The following is an 18502-nucleotide window of genomic DNA, read 5'->3' on the forward strand; positions in this document are numbered from 1 at the left end:
AATGATGATAAGGCACAATGTCCGTGAGTATTTTTTTGGTTACATTTCGATTGTATGTGTCAGTAAAATGTTTCGGTTTCAGGTGGTTCTGTGAGGCATATATAGTATTGAGTATAGAGGTGGGACCAAGTCTTTGTTTCGCAAGTCCCAAGTCAAGACAGAAAGGTCTTGAATCAAGTCCCAAGTCAAGACAGAAAGGTCTTGATTCAAGTCCCAAGTCAAGACAGAAAGGTCTTGAGTCAAGTCCCAAGTCAAGACAGAAAGGTCTTGTTTCAAGTCCCAAGTCAAGACAGAAAGGTCTTGAGTCAAGTCCCAAGTCAAGACAGAAAGGTCTTGAGTCAAGTCCCAAGTCAAGACAGAAAGGTCTTGAGTCAAGTCCTAAGTCAAGACAGAAAGGTCTTGAGTCAAGTCCCAAGTCAAGACAGAAAGGTCTTGAATCAAGTCCCAAGTCAAGACAGAAAGGTCTTGAATCAAGTCCCAAGTCAAGACAGAAAGGTCTTGATTCAAGTCCCAAGTCAAGACAGAAAGGTCTTGAATCAAGTCCCAAGTCAAGACAGAAAGGTCTTGAGTCAAGTCCCAAGTCAAGACAGAAAGGTCTTGAATCAAGTCCCAAGTCAAGACAGAAAGGTCTTGATTCAAGTCCCAAGTCAAGACAGAAAGGTCTTGAGTCGAATCCCAAGTCAACACAGTCAAGTCCCGATGGTGTCTCTGGTTTACAGCGTCCTCAGGGTCGGTTCAGGTTTTATTCCCCAAAAAACACCTGACAGTTGAAATGTTGACCGGATGTCAGCGACCACACGGATCAAGAATCCAAACGACCAAAAATCAATCCACAACACGTCTCCAGGATCCAGTCAGTTCCACAGACAGAAAACCGTAAGTCTAAACAACATAACCACCAAATGTTCTAGAATGATCTGAATTGTAATCCTTTAAATGCCAGTTTGTTGACATAATACCACTTTTGTTTATTTTAAAAAAAATGCCCCAAATCTGAATGATTTATTGTTATTGTCAGTGTGTCGGTGTCAATGATTAGCAACCACAGACATTTTGATGCATTTTTTTAATGAAACCAGTAAAATATCGTGTATATATCGTGTATATAATATCATGTACCTTTAAACGTGAGAAAACGGCTGAATCAGGTGGGAAATAAAAAAATAAATCATAAATGTTTTATTCTAGATATTCAATTGGGACACTTTTGTCCTTCAGGATCCGAGTGTCCGTACTTTGGCTACACGTAATAAAAAATGTAAAAAATAATAACCACACCCATGTCAAATTGTATACTATATGCATTTAAAAAGATGACATTAAAATTAAAAAGACAAAACTGTCCGATGGGGTCAGAAAGTTGACTCGTTTGCATGTTGTGTATTTCATTGGTCCAGGTGCTCCTTGGAGCAGACAGTGACAACATTCGATTGGATACACAAATACTTGGAGGGTCTCGGGCATTGAAAAGGCGTGACGGCGTGAGCCTCACACGTATCCTGTGATGTCATATCCTGGCGCGGCGGGCTTCCTGGCCCCCGGCGCGGTGGACTGGGAGCCGTGGCTGGTGCTGCGGACCCTCCCGAGCGCGTCGCCGCCCCCCGCCTGCAGGGCCGGGTTGTGGTAGGTCTGCGAGGTCGTCCGTGGCCCCGCGCCCAGCGCGCCGCCTCCCGCCGGGTACGGGTAACCCCCGGCTTGCCGCCTCCCGCCGCCGCAGCACGACACGCACAGCATCCCGCCCCCCAGCATGGAGATGAGCGAGGACGCCAGGCCGATGAACAGACACTCCCCCAGCTCGGACTTCAAGCTGGACGGCACGTTGGGTTGGTAGAAGGTCTGGACCACCTCGTGCGTGGTCCACGACACCGGGATGAGCGACAGGAAGCCCGCGGCGAGGAACAACCCGCCGCCGGTGCCGGCCACGCGGCTCTTCGCGGCGCCGGCGCCCTCCAGGCAGAGCGTGCACTGCATCCCCAGGGCCGCCATGGCCACGGCGAGCACGGACAGCACCAGGGAGATGACCATGAGGGCCCGGGAGGCCTGCAGGTCGGAGGACAGCGCCAGCATGGAGTTGTAGGTCTCGCACTGGAAGGCGCCGGTGCTCTGGTAGACGCACTCCATCCACAGGCCCCTCATGTTGGCCACCGCCGTCACGATGTTGGAGCCGATGTGGGCGGAGATCTGCCAGTACGGCAGCACGGTGGCCACCATGGTGCCCAGCATCCCCAGCAGGCCCAGGAAGAAGCCCATCAGCTCCAGAGCTGCGGACGCCATGGCGACAACACTGTGAAGGAGGAGCCCCCCCCCCCAAAGAAAACCTGTCACTGTCAGAATATTACGGTATTTTGCTCGTATTCTGACTCGAGTCGACTCGAGGCACCGACACATTTTCATTTCTCTCTTAAATTGAGATTAGCCGTCGCTAACCTGAACGAGCTAATTCATTTGCGCTAACTCCAGCGGGATATTTTTACGGTCGATGCGTGTTTACGAGATAAAAGCTAGTTGGCTAGCTTTGAAGCATTTTCCTTTTTTGAAATACTCCAATTAGATTTTTTGACCATTTTAATTGATGAGCTCATTGATTATTATATATCGATGGATCCATAACGGATTTCATGAGCAGAAAAACCTCCCGCGAGTCCGACTTGGAGCTCATCAGATAAATAAATCTTAAATTAGTTTTAACGGTGTTAAAAAAATAACCTTTGGGACATTCAACTGATCATTTTAGAGTTTTTTTCACCATTTTAATTGAAATTGGAGCTCATCAGATAAATACATCTTAAGTTTTGATGGCGCTAAACAACTTTTGGCACATTCATAACTTTAGAGGTTTGTTAACGAGTGAAATCGCATACAAACTTTTAAATAAGATGATTAAACAGTTTTACAGGCCGATGCTTTCGTAATTATTTCCACGCAGATATTGCAGCCGTCAGAAATCACCTGTTATCTCTCATCGCTAAATTATTATTTACCCCCGGGAGGCTGACGCGTGAGGTCTCGTCTGCCCGTAATTATGGGATGTGATGTGTGGCGTTAAGGCGCCTTTAACCCCGTGTCTGGAAGAAGTTGCCGATCTAAGTGGAAAAGTCCAGACGTCTGGCACCGCGTTCACAGCGAGATGAAATCAAACAACAACACGACTGCAACGCGTTGAATTAAGTTTGTTGTGTTGTTTACCAGATTGTTTACGACCAGTTTGGCTGCAGCCGATGATTCCACTCTTTTAGAAACTCTGCTGGTCACGTTGATCTTAACACTTAACTTGAAAAGTTAAATGCTGACTGTGCATATTTCTATTAGTACAACTGTATGAAGGCGAGAAAACAAACAAACAAACGAAGCATCCACAGGAGATTTTTTCCCAATGGTCACCATTACATAATGCCTCATTTGCATATTCCAACATAACATTTCAGAAAACATGTAATACAAAAAAGTCTCATCTTAATGTCAGTAATGAACTGGTGAAGTTTCATGTTGATATCTATTAGTTCATATTTTTACCCCATTCACCTGGAGAGACTTCAACATGAAAAACAGCTCCTAAAAAACAGTTTTTCACAAAGTGAGATTGTTCCCTAAATCCAGACTTCAGGAGCTCCTTAATCCTTCTGGTTTCACAGAGGGGTTTACTCACATGTGATTCATAGTCTGATTTATATAATAAGCTGACTAGAACCATGGCGGATCATGGATTTGTTGACAGTATTTTTCTGATTTATGGAGCGAAACAAAGAGATATCTATAAAATAACCGAATATACCAACAAAATGAAGCCTGACTTACTCTAATATTCACATTTATGTTTTGGAAATGTGTGAAAAATTGTCAAGATCATGGCTCATTTGCATATTTCAACATGACATTCTAGAAAACGTGTTATATATAAAGCAACGTCAAATATAGTTGACCTAATCAACTGGGGTAGAATCACCTGTAGTGCCAGAGATAAAGCTTTTATTCTGAAAAAACCCCACGTCACCTGAAATGACAGTAACATAATGTACCACACACACACACACACACACACCCACACACGTCCATGCCTTACCTGAGGCTGCCGCAGACCGTGGAGGAAGAGCCCGACGGCCGGGGACCGGTTGAGGAGTTGATTCTGTTTCCTTTTGCTGCAGGAGCCTGAAGTTGCAGCCGGAGGATGAGGAGGATGAGGATGAAGAGCACGCTGGAGGCTGCCCAGATTGATGAATATTCACCTCCGTTGAACCGACTCCCGCTTCTCTCCGGCTGCTCCCTCAGACCTGGACATCGTGGTCGCCGCTCCACACTCCTAATGAGCACTTCCACTCCGCTGGCCGCCGAGGAGCACTTTGCTTTCTTTTTTTCTTTTTCTTCTTCTTCTTTTTTGTTTAAAGGAGGGACAAATCCTTTGAGTTTTATTCACTTCCTCTCGCCGGAGACTTTCCCCTCTTAAAAAAAAGAGCAACACTCATACAGCACAATCGTCTCTGTTCCGGTCGGTGCTCCTGCTCGTCGTCTCTCGGTCAGATGCTCGGCTGTCTCTGTCCAAGAGTGTGATCTCTGTCCGTCATCCGGACCTCCTGTCACACACACACACACACACACACACACACACACACACACACACACACACACACACACACACACATCATTACCAGCCACGTTAATCATTCTCTCATCGGTCATTCCTCTGGAAACAGGAGGTGCAACGTTCAGCCGAATCTCAATATTGAAGTGAAACGTGTTTAAATTTAGCAGAAATATGTTTATTGCTTTGAATGAAAAGAGTTTTTAAAAAATGTTTAAATAAATTTTAAAAGAATCCTTTCATGTTACGGAGGAAAGTGTCTAAAAAAATAGCTTGTGAGCATTTTTTGTTTGTGTTTATTTTTTTAATTAAAGGCATAAATAGAATATAAATCTGCCTGAAGCGAGAAAATTGAGGACCGACTATTATGTGTTTGAAATAGTTTCTTTGTATCTTAATTTAATTTAACTTTTGGTTTATTCAACATTTTTTTATGTTGGCTTTCTCAATAGAGACATTTCCTTGTTCCCTTCCTTGCTCCCTCCTTCCTTTATTGCTCCCTTCTCTCTCATTCGACGCCCAGGTACCGAATTTGAACTTTCAGTTTATGTTTAGTTTATTAATTCTGGCTTTATTATAAATCCTGTGTTGCATTTCTTGCATGAATTATTAATCTATTATTATCATTACCAAAATAAATACAAATAAATATAAATAAATACCAAAAAATACAAATAAATACAAATAAATACAAATTAAAATGATTAGAGAAATAACCTCAAACCACAGACATGCCCTACTTTAAATTAATAGCTTCTTTTAATTATTAATCATAATAATGTATATATAATTATTCTTGAATTTTTTTTGTGCGATTGCATTTTGGAGATTTAATTATTAATTAATCTCCTGACGACAAAATGAAGAATTCAAAGGTGCATATTTAATTACTTTTTTACTTTGAATGCATTGATGCATCTTCTGTACGCCAACTCTTCGCATCAATCTGTTTCAACTTTTCAATAATATAACTTTTTTCACTCAACACTGTCGTTGATTAAATCCACACAGCATAAAAGTCTGGGCGCATTTTGAAGCTGCGTTTCAGACTCCATATTGAAAAGAAAAAAATAGAAAAAAAGGCCATAAACCTGCCATAACATATTGTGAATTTACGACTCATTAAAGCTGACACCAAACTTGGCCGCCTGCTGCACGTCACCATCCATCACCTGTGTGCGCCGGGCCGTCCGTCTGCAGACTGCTAATGCTGAGCGCGATTTAAGGAACCCACTAATCCCACCGACCAGTGAACCTCCAGGTGTGTGTCCCCCCCTCGCCAGATGGTGGCGCTGTCATCCGACCTGTCGACAGGTGCCGTCGGCGTCTGAATCAGCGTCGCCCAGCTCGCTCGGACCTTTTGGGTTTCCAATCCCTCCACCCCGACCCCGACCCCGACCCCCCCATCGCGCTGCAGCAGCATCATAAGGGGATTAGCGGGTAATCCAGCCACTTCCCCTACATAGCAGAACAAGAGGGCAACGTCCACACTCACACACACACACACACACACACACTCAGAAACACTGAGCCATTATTATAAATCACAGAGGAGCATTATCTGGACAGGCTGCATGCTAATGAGGCCGGCCTGAGTGCAGCACGCTTTAATTCACATCGTGGTGCAGACATGTCGTCGCTCTGCCCTCTAGTGGCTGAAACCCTGCAATTGCAATAGAAATGTTGCTATTGGCTGATGTGGATCCAGCCGACGTACAAACAAAAACAACACATCTCCCGAATATGTAAACCAGGCGGCAACGTCCGGTTCTGCCGAGTGAAGCCGATGCAGAAGTTTCTCAAAGCTGCATTCTCTCTACTGACCACCAGGGTCACATCCGGGCGTCGACCTTTTGTTCTGAAGAGGGAAACCGGTGATTCATAAATCACATAACCCACAATATCTCTCCTGACCACCAGGGGGCGACTCCTCTGGTTGTATAGAAGGCTAACCATAACCCTAACCCTCATGGTTTATAATGCTGTTAATAAAGTAATACCATGAACCAGGTTGTTTATGTTAATAAAGTAATACTATGAAACAGGTGATTTATGTTAATAAAGTAATACTATTAACCAGGTTGTGTATGATAATAAAGTAATACTATGAACCAGGTTGTTTATATTAATAAAGTAATACTTTGAACCAATCTGTCACACTAGCACTTAAAAAATCCATTAATTACAACCACGATTCACAAAAAACTAAAAATGTATCCTAAAACTTGGAAAAGGAAGTTGATGAGTTATTGAGCTCGTTAGCACCCCCTGGTGGCGGTTACACTGCAGTGCATCCGGGTCCAGTGATTATAACTCTTCTTCAGTTCACATCCTGATTCCTTGTGAATGCACTTTGACGACTTATGAGGACGTGAAATAAAAACGTAGGAGGTTTTTTTCTGTTTGCACGGTAAATATATAAAGTAGTTTTTAAAGGCTGCGTTTTTATTTTTCCTCCAGGCGCCCAAAAAGCAGTTAAATGTATTTTACAGACGGATATTTACACACTAAACATCACATAAGTCATAAATAAAAATGAAATAAAAACATTTTATATATTAATTTACAAGTGTAAAGAAAAAGAAAAGTTTGATTATAATTTTTTTTTATAAAACGTATTTTAATGACAGATATTTACACACTAAACATCACATAAATCCTAAATAAAATGAAATAAAAACATTTAATATATTACAAGTAGAAATGAAAAAGAATATTTGTTTATTAAATTGTTTTATATAGTTAAACATTTTTAAACGGAAACAACGTTATTGATGTATAAATACACATTATTTGTAACATTCTCGCATATAAGTTACAAGTTACAAGTCTTTTATTGTCAGATGCACAGAATGACACAGGGTCAGACTGGGCACTGAAATTCTTAGGACAAGGCACCACACAACAACTACCATAGCATAACATAGCATAACATAACATGACATACACTCTGTACAAGTACTCTGAACATAATTTACATGTAATAACATATAATAACCTTACTAAATATCCAAGATAAATATACAATACAATATGCTAAAACATATACCAACCTATACATATAATACTAACATATATACATATAACATATAATACACATATAGTAACATATAATAAACTAAACTACAGATAAATGGGAGTAGCAGGTAGTGCAATCATTCTGATAAATATGTATTTGTCGTGTAAGAGATAGTATGTAAGTGTAAGTACAAGCAGTGATTTGAAAGTGACAGTGTATGTAAGTGACGAGTGCAAAAGTGTCGATAGTGTGTCAATGTCCATTTAGCTGCCTGATGGCTCTCGGGAGGAAACTATATATATACTATGAACTAATGTGAGGATAAATACATCCATCCCATAATCCTTTATTTATCCAGCATCCTAAACATAGAGCACTGAAGTCAGAAATGGTGCATTTTAACATGCAAAATATAATATAAGTTTACATTGGTGCACTTTAATTTAATGTCTGATGCTAGAGGACTAAAGTTCGAGAGTGAGTTTGGTTAATTTTGGTCCATAAATGTTAGTTTGAAGAAATTAGTCTAAAGTTACCCAGAAGCATGTCATTAAAAGTCTGCAGAAAGAAGTCCTGAACCAATAGAGAGAGAGAACACCACGAATCCTCCCTCTGTTATTCCCTGCAGGCTGTGGGGCCGGGTGGAGCAGCACCTCCACCTCCAAAGCCGTCCACCCTGTCACCGAGGAGGCCGTCATCTCTCAGGACCGTCGGCCTGGTGCACAGCGGCTTTTATATCAGCTTGTGAAGATAAGTTATTGGCTCTCGGTGGATTAAATGTGATTACAATTGTTATGAAATGTTGTGGAAGAAGATAATAAATGAGGATGAATTCAAAGTTTGATATTTGTCATCAAATTACCAATTTATAGCATTTTAATCCAGGTTATCAAAGTGGAAGTATTGATCTGCCCTGTTTATTACTTTAAAGTGCTGATAAATTAGTTTATTTTACCTCCACATTGGAAGTAATGTCTCATTTAATATCTAATACTATTATTAAATATGAAATAAATTAACATTATTTTCCTTTTTTTATCTGGAGTCTTTCAATCACAATTCGAGTTGATGTTGTAAATGTTTTATTTGTTATGTCTTTGTCTTCCAGTGCAAACTAATGTAACCTTGTACTGTACATTAAAGCCCGGGTTCTATTTATAATATTAATAACAATATAATAGTCGAACAGTTGCAGGGTATATTTTATACTTGTAATATTAGATTAAGTATACATATGTCTAATTAGATAACGTTTCAATGTCGGACAGTTTCATGTAACCGAGTATATTTTTACTGCGTGATATTACTACTTGTACCTGTAGGTGGCGCGATACTCCTCCGTGACGTGAGAAGAACCGCAGAAGAAGAACAGCCGTTTCCGCTTTGGAGTTTCCGCTTCCGGGTTAACTAAAGGTAAACAAACACGCCGAAAATGACATTGTAAATATACGAATTACCTTTTCAGTTGCTTCACATTCCTTTCTGAACTGCACAAGTTAGTTATTTAGCCCGCGAAACACCTTAGAATAAAACCGGGAGTCGAGGTAAGTTCTAAACGGAGTTAGCTAGGTTAGCTAGCTTGTCACATGTGGAAAAAGCGAAAGCAGCGCGAGGTGAAAGTCCGTTCATTGTACTGATACTTCAATGGTCTCGTGAGTATTATCAAACATCTCATCGAATTAAAACATGGTGTTTTATCTTAAACGAATGACTGAGTCGCTTTCTCATTCGGCATTAATAATCATTTTCACCAAAAACCTTTATTTTAATACTTCTCATGTTATGCTGCATATATTATATCGGACTTGTGTCTTTACAACCACACCCATACACTGAAACTGTGTTATCTTCCCCTTAATCTGTGTTAAATCTTACTATTAAACTGTAATTTATTCCCCTTAAATTGTGCAATATCTTCATCTTATATCTTCTATATCTTCCCATTAAACTGTGTTATATCTTCATCTTAAACTGTGTTATATCTTCTATATCTTCATCTTAAACTGTTATATCTTCTATATCTTCCTCTTAAACTGTGTTATATCTTCTATATCTTCCTCTTAAACTGTGTTATATCTTCTATATCTTCCCATTAAACTGTGTTATATCTTCTATATCTTCATCTTAAACTGTGTTATATCTTCTATATCTTCCTCTTAAACTGTGTTATATCTTCTATATCTTCCCATTAAACTGTGTTATATCTTCTATATCTTCATCTTAAACTGTGTTATATCTTCTATATCTTCATCTTAAACTGTTATATCTTCTATATCTTCTCCTCAAACTGTTATATCTTCTATATCTTCCCATTAAACGGTGTTATATCTTCTATATCTTCCTCTTAAACTGTTATATCTTCTATATCTTCATCTTAAACTGTGTTATATCTTCTATATCTTCCTCTTAAACGGTTATATCTTCTATATCTTCATCTTAAACTGTGTTGTATCTTCTATATCTTCCTCCTAAACTGTGTATATCTTCTATATCTTCCCATTAAACTGTGTTATATCTTCTATATCTTCATCTTAAACTGTGTTATATCTTCTATATCTTCCTCCTAAACTGTGTATATCTTCTATATCTTCCCATTAAACTGTGTTATATCTTCTATATCTTCATCTTAAACTGTTATATCTTCTATATCTTCATCTTAAACTGTTATATCTTCCTCCTAAACTGTTATATCTTCTATATCGTCCTCCTAAACTGTGTATATCTTCCCCTGCTGTTCATCGCGGTGACGTCTGCTCGTCTCCTCTCTTTCCTGTAGGATGGCTCTTTCGTGCATGCGTCTGAGCTCCAGACGCGCCGGCGCCGGGCTTCGAGTCTTTGGTTATGCGACGGTCAGCAAGGCGTCCCGACCCCAGGAGAACACCAGCGGCGATCCGGTGTTTCGGTATGTCGGCCGGCACAAGAAGCCCACCCACAAAGTGTTCGTCTGGGGCTTCAGCTTCACCGGCGCTCTGGGGATCCCCAGCTTCGTGGTGCCGGACAGCGGCAGGAAGTCGCCCCGCAAATACCAGCTGACTCCTTACCGCCTGGACACCGCAGAGCAGGTGAAACACGCTTTAATAGACACGATGCATGTTGGAGCTCTGGTTGAAATACACCTTTGTAGACACTTTCTAAGACTGACCTGACTCGCTGTAGATCTCCTCGGCTGCTTGTGGTTACGGCTTCACTCTCATCGCCTCGACAACCAGAGACGTGATCAAGCTGTGGGGCATGGGCCTGAACAAGGACTCTCAGCTGGGCTTCCAGCGCACGCAGCACAGCCGCCGTAAGACACGACCTCGACGGCAGCTCTGTGCAGCGTTTCAGGGTCTTTCACCGGGTGGTTTTCCTTGGCGGCGTCCAGCTAAGTCGCTCTGCGAACCCGCTGCACACTGCTTTACTACTAATAATAATAATAGAAATAGTAATAATAATAACTTTATTTATATTCAATTCAATTCAATTCAGTTTATTTGTATAGCCCAATTTCACAAATTACAAATTTGTCTCGGAGTGCTTTACAATCTGTACACATAGACATCCCCCCCAAAACCTCACATCGGACCAGGAAAAACTCCCAAATAACCCTTCAGGGGAAAGGGAAGAAACCTGGAGGAGAGCAACAGAGGAGGATCCTCTCCTAGGATGGACAGATGCAATAGATGTAATGTGTACAGAAGGACAGATTTAGAGTTAAATACATTCAATGAATATGACAGAGTGTATGAATAGTTCATAGTAGGCATATTCACGATGGAGACCTCCACGATCCATCAGGCAGATGGCGGTGGGGAGGAGGAGTGGAGTCTCAACAGGACAGTGGCGTAGTCATGAGCAGGAATTCCACGACCCAGACGATCCATCAGGCAGATGATATCTATGCCCATCTCATCCGGTCGATGACCCCATGAGGCGTAAGTCAAAAGACTCCGGGAGAAAGCAGAGTTAAGAGAGATGAAAATTCATCCTTAAGGAGAGAAAAAAGAGGAGATAGGTACTCAGTGCATCCTAAAACGTCCCCCGGCAGCTATAGCACCTTTAAAAACAATGTTTACAAAGTGCTCCATAGAGAGTCAAAGCAAACAAGTGGAATAGCAAGAAACCAATATTACATTTAAAAGTATATGTTAAAATTCAAAATAAAATGGAAAATAATAAATTAATTAATTAATTAAAAACCAAATAAATTAAAATCAGACAACTAAATTAGGGGAACCAAAGTTCTGCATAAAAAGACTAGATCACTTAAAAGCTGTTCTATAAAAATGGGTTTTAAGAAGTGATTTAAAAGAAGTTACTGATTCTGCGATTCTTATCCCCTCCGGTAGGTCCTGATAAGTGATGTCGTAATAAGTGATGTCATCAGTTATAAGTCCGAGCTTTGGAGGAATTGAACTGTAAATACAACCAGGAAGCTCTAAATGTGTTTATTCTTTAGTGTGCTGAGCTTTTAAATCTACTGACGTACCAATGTAATAACACGAGCTGTGAATTCACCTTTTGCATTTAATAGTTTCTGTTTTGAGCAGCCAAACATCCTTTTTTATTTTTAATGTGCGCGTAAAACAAACAAAGCATACTTTTTCATTTTTAATGACAAAAGGAGGAGAAGAAAAAGCACAGACTACCGTACCGGTTACATCATGCTGACGTCATTATACTTACAACTCCTGATATTACTGCTATGTAACAAAATTCATAATTACACAATCAAGAGAAAATACATAACAGAATAGAACGCTGGAAATTATAATCCTAAAAAATGGAAACAGACCAAATTTAATAAGACAAAATCCAAACGGTAAGATATTTATTGGATATATTTAGCTATTACTTTAAATATTTGTTTTTCAGGCACTGATAATGTATTTGTATCTTGATTGTGTTTATTATATTAAGTGTTATCATGATACGCATCATGACATCAGCATGATGTCTATTATGTCGATGATATCATGTTTTATGTCTATAATAGATAATGTTCCACATCCAGCCCTCTTTGAGTCCTGCAGGCGGCCTGAAGACGGTCTCCGTGTTTCTGAGGATTCCTCCATGAACCTCACGCCGCTCCCTTTCCTCCGCCCTCCTCTTAGATCAGAGCTACGACTTCTCGTTGGAGCCGTCCCCGGTGGCGCTGCCCCTCGCCGAGCCGCTGCAGACCCGAGTGGTTCAGGTCGCGTGCGGCCGCGCCCACTCCCTGATCCTCACCGACCGGGAGGGCGGTAAGAGGCTCGCGGCACGCCGCCGGAAACATTGCGCAACGTTGAGGAGGAAACACCTGGTGGTGTTGTGACCTTAAACTTCCTCCACCCACAGAGCCAGGAAGGAGCATCGAGCATCTGTTACGGCTCTTCCGAAAAAGAATCCCAGTAATCTTAAAAAATAAAACAAGCCCATTACTGTCTCCGGGTGAATTCCAGATGTTTCACGAGCAACATTTCAAGTTGATTAAAGCGCATCAGGTGGAACGGGTTCATGCAGAATGACGCGTGATGCTCCGGGAAATGTTATTTTATGAATTCTGTTGAAGTCAGTTTTCTTTTATAGTCGTCTCATTTCAGAGTGTTTGATGGCTTAACGTAGGTACATTCTCCGTGTGTGTGTGTGTGCGTGTGTGTGTGTGTGTACGGCTCACCTGCTCCGTGATCTGAGTTAAATGATCCTTTTACGTTTCACATAGTAGAACGAGGTTTTATTAGTTCATTAAATTGATGCTCAGCCATATTCCGGCTTTACAAAGTGAGTAAAACCTCCCCCCCCCCCTCATCCTTTTGTCTCTCTTCTTCTTCTTCCAGTTTTCAGTATGGGCAACAATGCGTACGGCCAGTGCGGACGGCCGATAGTTGAAGACGAGGTTTACAGGTCGGTCCTGAAGCTGCACACGGTTCTGTATCGTTAATGTGACGAAGAAACGTGGAATGAGAGAGGAGGATGACGGAGTGATGGCGGCTGAGAGGAGGATGAGAGGAGGATGATGGAGTGATGGCGGCTGAGAGAGAAGGATGAGAGGAGGATGATGGAGTGATGGAGGCTGAGAGGAGGATGATGGAGTGATGGAGGCTGAGAGGAGGATGATGGAGTGATGGAGCGCTTGTTTCTCTGTCTCCAAACAGCGGCAGTCACACCATCCACAATATGGAGGTGTTGGACAGCAGGGTGGTCCAGGTGAGCGGGGTGGTCCTCCCTCTCTCCTCTCCTCCGTCCTCACACGGGGGAGGGTTCTTCTTCTTCTTCTTCTTCGATCACCGAATGTTCTTCCTTTCTTTTCCCAGGTGGCGTGTGGTCAGGATCACAGCCTCTTCCTCACCGAGAGGGGAACCGTGTTTGCGTGTGGATGGGGCGCCGACGGTCAGACGGGTCGGTGCTCGCTGACCTCTGACCTCTTGACCTCTGAGATGACAAACGTGTTCTCTTCTCCACAGTCTCCTTTTCTTTCTTTTTTTAATTATTGTTTTGCTCCAGTGAATTTGAACAGTTAAAACACCAAGAGCCAAAACAACCTTAAATCTCTCGTGCGGCGTAATCAGTCGTTAGTTAATTATAATATTATTCATAAGCCGAGACCCTCACAGAGACCTCCGGAGCTCTTTTTAATTCTATATTAATAGTTTTTGTAGTTTTGGTGATTTCTCGTCATTCCCGTATCCCCGCCCTCCTCCAGGTCTGGGACACCACGACGTCAGCGCCCGGCCGCTGCAGGTGGGCGGGGCTCTGTGCGGGGTGGAGGTGCGGCAGCTCAGCACGTATGGAGACTGCAGCCTGGCCGTGTCCACGGACGGGCGGCTGTTCGGCTGGGGCAACTCTGAGTACCGGCAGCTGGCCTCGGTCACCGAGTCCACCCAGGTGAGGAGGAGCATAGACTTCTATACAACCAGAGGAGTCGCCCCCTGGTGGACAGTAGAGAGAATGCAGCTTTAACACATGAGGGATAGACTTCTATACAACCAGAGGAGTCGCCCCCTGGTGGACAGTAGAGAGAATGCAGCTTTAACACATGAGGGATAGACTTATATACAACCAGAGGAGTCGCCCCCTGGTGGACAGTCGAGAGAATGCAGCTTTAACACATGAAGCATAGACTTATATACAACCAGAGGAGTCGCCCCCTGGTGGTCAGTAAAGATAAGGTTGCCGCCCGAATGCAACGAGAAAGATCGTAGAACGGGAAAAAAAGCATTTCACTCCATACATTGTAAAATGTAGAAATATTTTTCATGTATTCGCCGTCACTGAGCTCTCTCTCTCTCCTCTCTGTCTCTCTCTCTCTCTCTCTCCTCTCTGTCTCTCTCTCTCTGTCTATCTCTCGTTCTCTCTCTCTCTCTCTCTCCTGGTCCTTCAGCTCAACTCTCCTCGACTTGTTCCTCTGGCCGGCTGTGGGAAGGTGGTGCAGGCGGCGTGTGGAGGAACACAGGTGGCCATTCTCAACGGTCAGCGCTCACGCCGGGGTCTCATTTTGAAGAAGAGCAAAGAAACAGAGAGAGAGAGAGAGAGAGAGACCTTCTTAGCTTCATCTTCCTCCTCTTCATCCCATCCACAACGACAACAACAACAACAAGGGGCTGAAGGAACCTTCAAGTGACCTTGAAAAATAGCCTGAACTCAAACGGTGCAAACGCGGTTATTCAGACCGGAGAACCGAGCGGGTCTCGGGGGTAAAGAGCCTTTTACTGACCAGACGGCTCCGGAGACGTGACTCCTCACTCGGCCTCTGGGTGGCGCCACAGACTATTTATATTTATGTTCACAGCATGGATCAAAATGATCAGGTTGACGATTTGGTCTCTTAGAGGCTGACCAGTCAACAAATGCGGGTCAACTTTATGAGTTTAGGAAAACACTTCTCTACTATTGCGCAACACGTGGCAACATTACAGCCGGTGGACACAGAAATAAATCCCCAAAGTTTAGAAAAAAAGTCCTGGAAATGTTTTATATTCATATGTTTAATTTACGCTGAGTCATGGATAATTAGTATGCTTTCAAAAAGAAACGCCGGCGTACGCTCTCTCACACTCGCACATTTCTCCGCGCTGCAAGTGAACGCACCGTGACCCTAACCCTCGTCCTGGGACCCCATTGGTCCCCGTGTGTGTGTGTGTGTGTGTGTGAGCCCTGGAGTGTTCTCACCGCCTGTGTCCCGCTGTGTGTGTCAGAGAGAGGACAGGTGTTCGTGTGGGGCTACGGCATTCTGGGAAAAGGCCCCGAACTCTCCGAGTCCTCGACCCCGGAGATGATCCCCTCGGCGCTGTTCGGGGCCTCCGAGTTCCACCCGGCGGTCGCCGTCACCGCCGTCCGCTGCGGCCTCGACCACTTCGCCGCGGTGACCGGTACGTCGGCCTCTGAGAGGGCGTGTCCCACCGAGCCGGGCTAGCGGTTCCTCTCCGTTTACAGTCTCTATGCTAAGCTAAGCTACACTTCTGTGTTTGTGACGTCTGAGTTCGATGTTTAGTTTGGGAAGTTTAGGAGGGAGAAGAAACAAACACCTCTTTTATTTATATACTTTTGTATTAATTATTAGTTTATACACATCAGATTGTCTCCTTCATTCACTCTTTGAGTCATAATAGATAAAAATGAGATGATTAAGACTCACCATGTCGTTGTTTAGACTGTTGGAACTCATTACACTGGAATACAGTTTATTATAGAAGTATATTAGTATATTCTCTTGGTATATTCTATTATATTATATTAGTATATATTCTATGAGTATATTAATATATTATATTAGTATATTATATTATATATTCTATGATATATTAATATATTATATTGGTATATTATATTAGTATATATAGTATATTATATTAGTATATATTCTATGAGTATATTAGTATATTATATTAGTATATTATATTCTATATAGTATATTATATAAGTATATATTCTATGAGTATATTCTTTTAGTATATTATGAGTATAGTATATTATGAGTATATTATATGTGTATGAGTATAGTATATTAGTTTATTATATGAGTATAGTATATTAGTATATTATTAGTATATTATATGTGTATATGAGTAGTATATTGGTTTATTATATGAGTTTAGTATATTATGAGTATATTATATGAGTATATTATATGAGTATATTCTTTGAGTATATTATATTAGTATATAATGAGTATATTCTGCTGGCCTCAGAGAAGAGAGACTAGTTGTGCTCTGGTTGCAGATCGAGGAGAACTGTTCGTCTGGGGGAAGAATGTGAGAGGCTGCCTGGGCATCGGCAAGAGGGACGACCAGTACTTCCCCTGGAGGGTAAGACCACAAGGTTTACTTCCTCTGGAGGGTAAGACCACAAGGTTTACTTCCTCTGGAGGGTAAGACCACAAGCTTTACTTCCCCTGGAGGGTAAGACCAACATGCTTACTTCCTCTGGAGGGGAAGTAAACCTCTGGAGGGTAAGACCACAATGTTTACTTCCCCTGGAGGGTAAGACCACAAGCTTTACTTCCCCTGGAGGGTAAGACCACAAGGTTTACTTCCTCTGGAGGGTAAGACCACAAGCTTTACTTCCTCTGGAGGGTAAGACCACAAGGTTTACTTCCTCTGGAGGGTAAGACCACAAGGTTTACTTCCTCTGGAGGGTAAGACCACAAGCTTTACTTCCTCTGGAGGGTAAGACCACAAGCTTTACTTCCTCTGGAGGGTAAGACCACAAGGTTTACTTCCTCTGGAGGGTAAGACCACAAGCTTTACTTCCTCTGGAGGGTAAGACCACAAGCTTTACTTCCCCTGGAGGGTAAGACCACAAGGTTTACTTCCTCTGGAGGGTAAGACCACAAGCTTTACTTCCTCTGGAGGTAAGACCACAAGGTTTACTTCCTCTGGAGGTAAGACCACAAGCTTTACTTCCCTGGAGGTCGCGAAGACCACAAGCTTTACTTCCCCTGGAGGGTAAGACCACCATGCTTACTTCCTCTGGAGGGTAAGACCACAAGCTTTACTTCCCCTGGAGGGTAAGACCACCATGCTTACTTCCTCTGGAGGGTAAGACCACAAGCTTTACTTCCCCTGGAGGGTAAGACCACAAGCTTTACTTCCTCTGGAGGGTAAGAGCACTCTGGTTCCATGTTAATCGAGCAAACAAAAGAACGACGGGAAGAACACCCATCTCTGTTTCCTTATGTGTGTGTGTGTGTGTGTGTGAAGACTAATAATAGATGTAATAAAACATAAAAGACTATATGTAAGACTAATAACCGATGTATTAATACATAGTAGACTGTATATAAGAAGTAGACATGGTTGTTGTTTGTTTTTAATCATCGATTGGCAGCCCAGACTTCCCTCTGTGACCAGAGGAGTCGCCCCCTAGTGGCCGGTAGTGGGACTGCACGCTGTAAGTGTTCCGTTGTCTCTGACGCTCCGGTCTCTCCGCCAGGTGACCGTGCCCGGCCACGTGGTGGACGTGGCGTGTGGCGTCGACCACATGGTGGCGCTGGTGAAGTCTCTCCTGTGAGCTGCGGGCGAAAGGCTTGGATGTTTTGCTGACCACCCCTCCTCCTCCTCCTCTTCCTCCTCGGGGCCACTCTGGGGTCTCGCAGCCAGCTGCTCTCCGCGGGCTCGAGGACCCTCGTCCCCCCGAGGTCAGAGCGCTGGCCTCCGACTCGTCTCCCGTGACTTCGTGGAGGTCGACTGGTGAAGACTTGGAGGACGATTCGGTTTATTGGGACTAATCGATTGATCGATTGAGGGAATAATTCTACGTTGTGCGGATTTTTCTGCTTTTCTCTCGATTGAACATACATTTTTTTTCTGTGTTTGGAGAAAACGAAACATTTGAAGCTGAGAACATTTCCCCGATTATTGTATCGATAAAACAATGAATTGATATATATAAGTGTGTGTGTATGTATACGTTAACGCGTTTTGATTAAATTACAGTATTAATTAGTTACA

General features: G+C 42.7%; 2 protein-coding genes across 4 annotated transcripts; one reads left to right on the top strand and one right to left on the bottom strand.

Annotated features, from left to right (window-relative positions):
• Positions 1–1047: 1047 nt before the first annotated feature.
• Positions 1048–4977, bottom strand: cldn2 (claudin 2). The gene is made up of 2 exons (XM_056442016.1): positions 4061–4977; positions 1048–2284 (listed from the first exon to the last, which is right to left on the bottom strand). The coding sequence occupies exon 2, from the start codon at positions 2272–2274 to the stop codon at positions 1489–1491; it is 786 nt and encodes a 261-aa protein (XP_056297991.1). The 5' UTR covers positions 2275–2284; positions 4061–4977; the 3' UTR covers positions 1048–1488.
• Positions 4978–8885: 3908 nt separating this feature from the next.
• rcc1l (RCC1 like) lies at positions 8886–18502 on the top strand. Of its 3 annotated transcripts, none has more exons than XM_056441632.1 (12): positions 8886–9008; positions 10372–10657; positions 10752–10881; positions 12689–12817; positions 13391–13457; positions 13709–13760; positions 13868–13952; positions 14257–14438; positions 14935–15022; positions 15749–15922; positions 16773–16858; positions 17985–18502. In XM_056441632.1, exons 2-12 carry the CDS (start codon positions 10373–10375, stop codon positions 18060–18062), a joined length of 1356 nt encoding a protein of 451 aa, XP_056297607.1. In that variant the 5' UTR covers positions 8886–9008; position 10372; the 3' UTR covers positions 18063–18502. The 3 variants fall into 3 exon arrangements, with proteins under 3 accessions (XP_056297607.1, XP_056297590.1, XP_056297599.1); XM_056441615.1 differs by lacking the exon at positions 8886–9008 and adding an exon at positions 9028–9247; XM_056441624.1 differs by lacking the exon at positions 8886–9008 and adding an exon at positions 9028–9139.

Source organism: Pseudoliparis swirei, chromosome 3 (assembly GCF_029220125.1).
Source record: "Pseudoliparis swirei isolate HS2019 ecotype Mariana Trench chromosome 3, NWPU_hadal_v1, whole genome shotgun sequence".
Taxonomy (NCBI): Eukaryota; Metazoa; Chordata; class Actinopteri; order Perciformes; family Liparidae; genus Pseudoliparis; species Pseudoliparis swirei.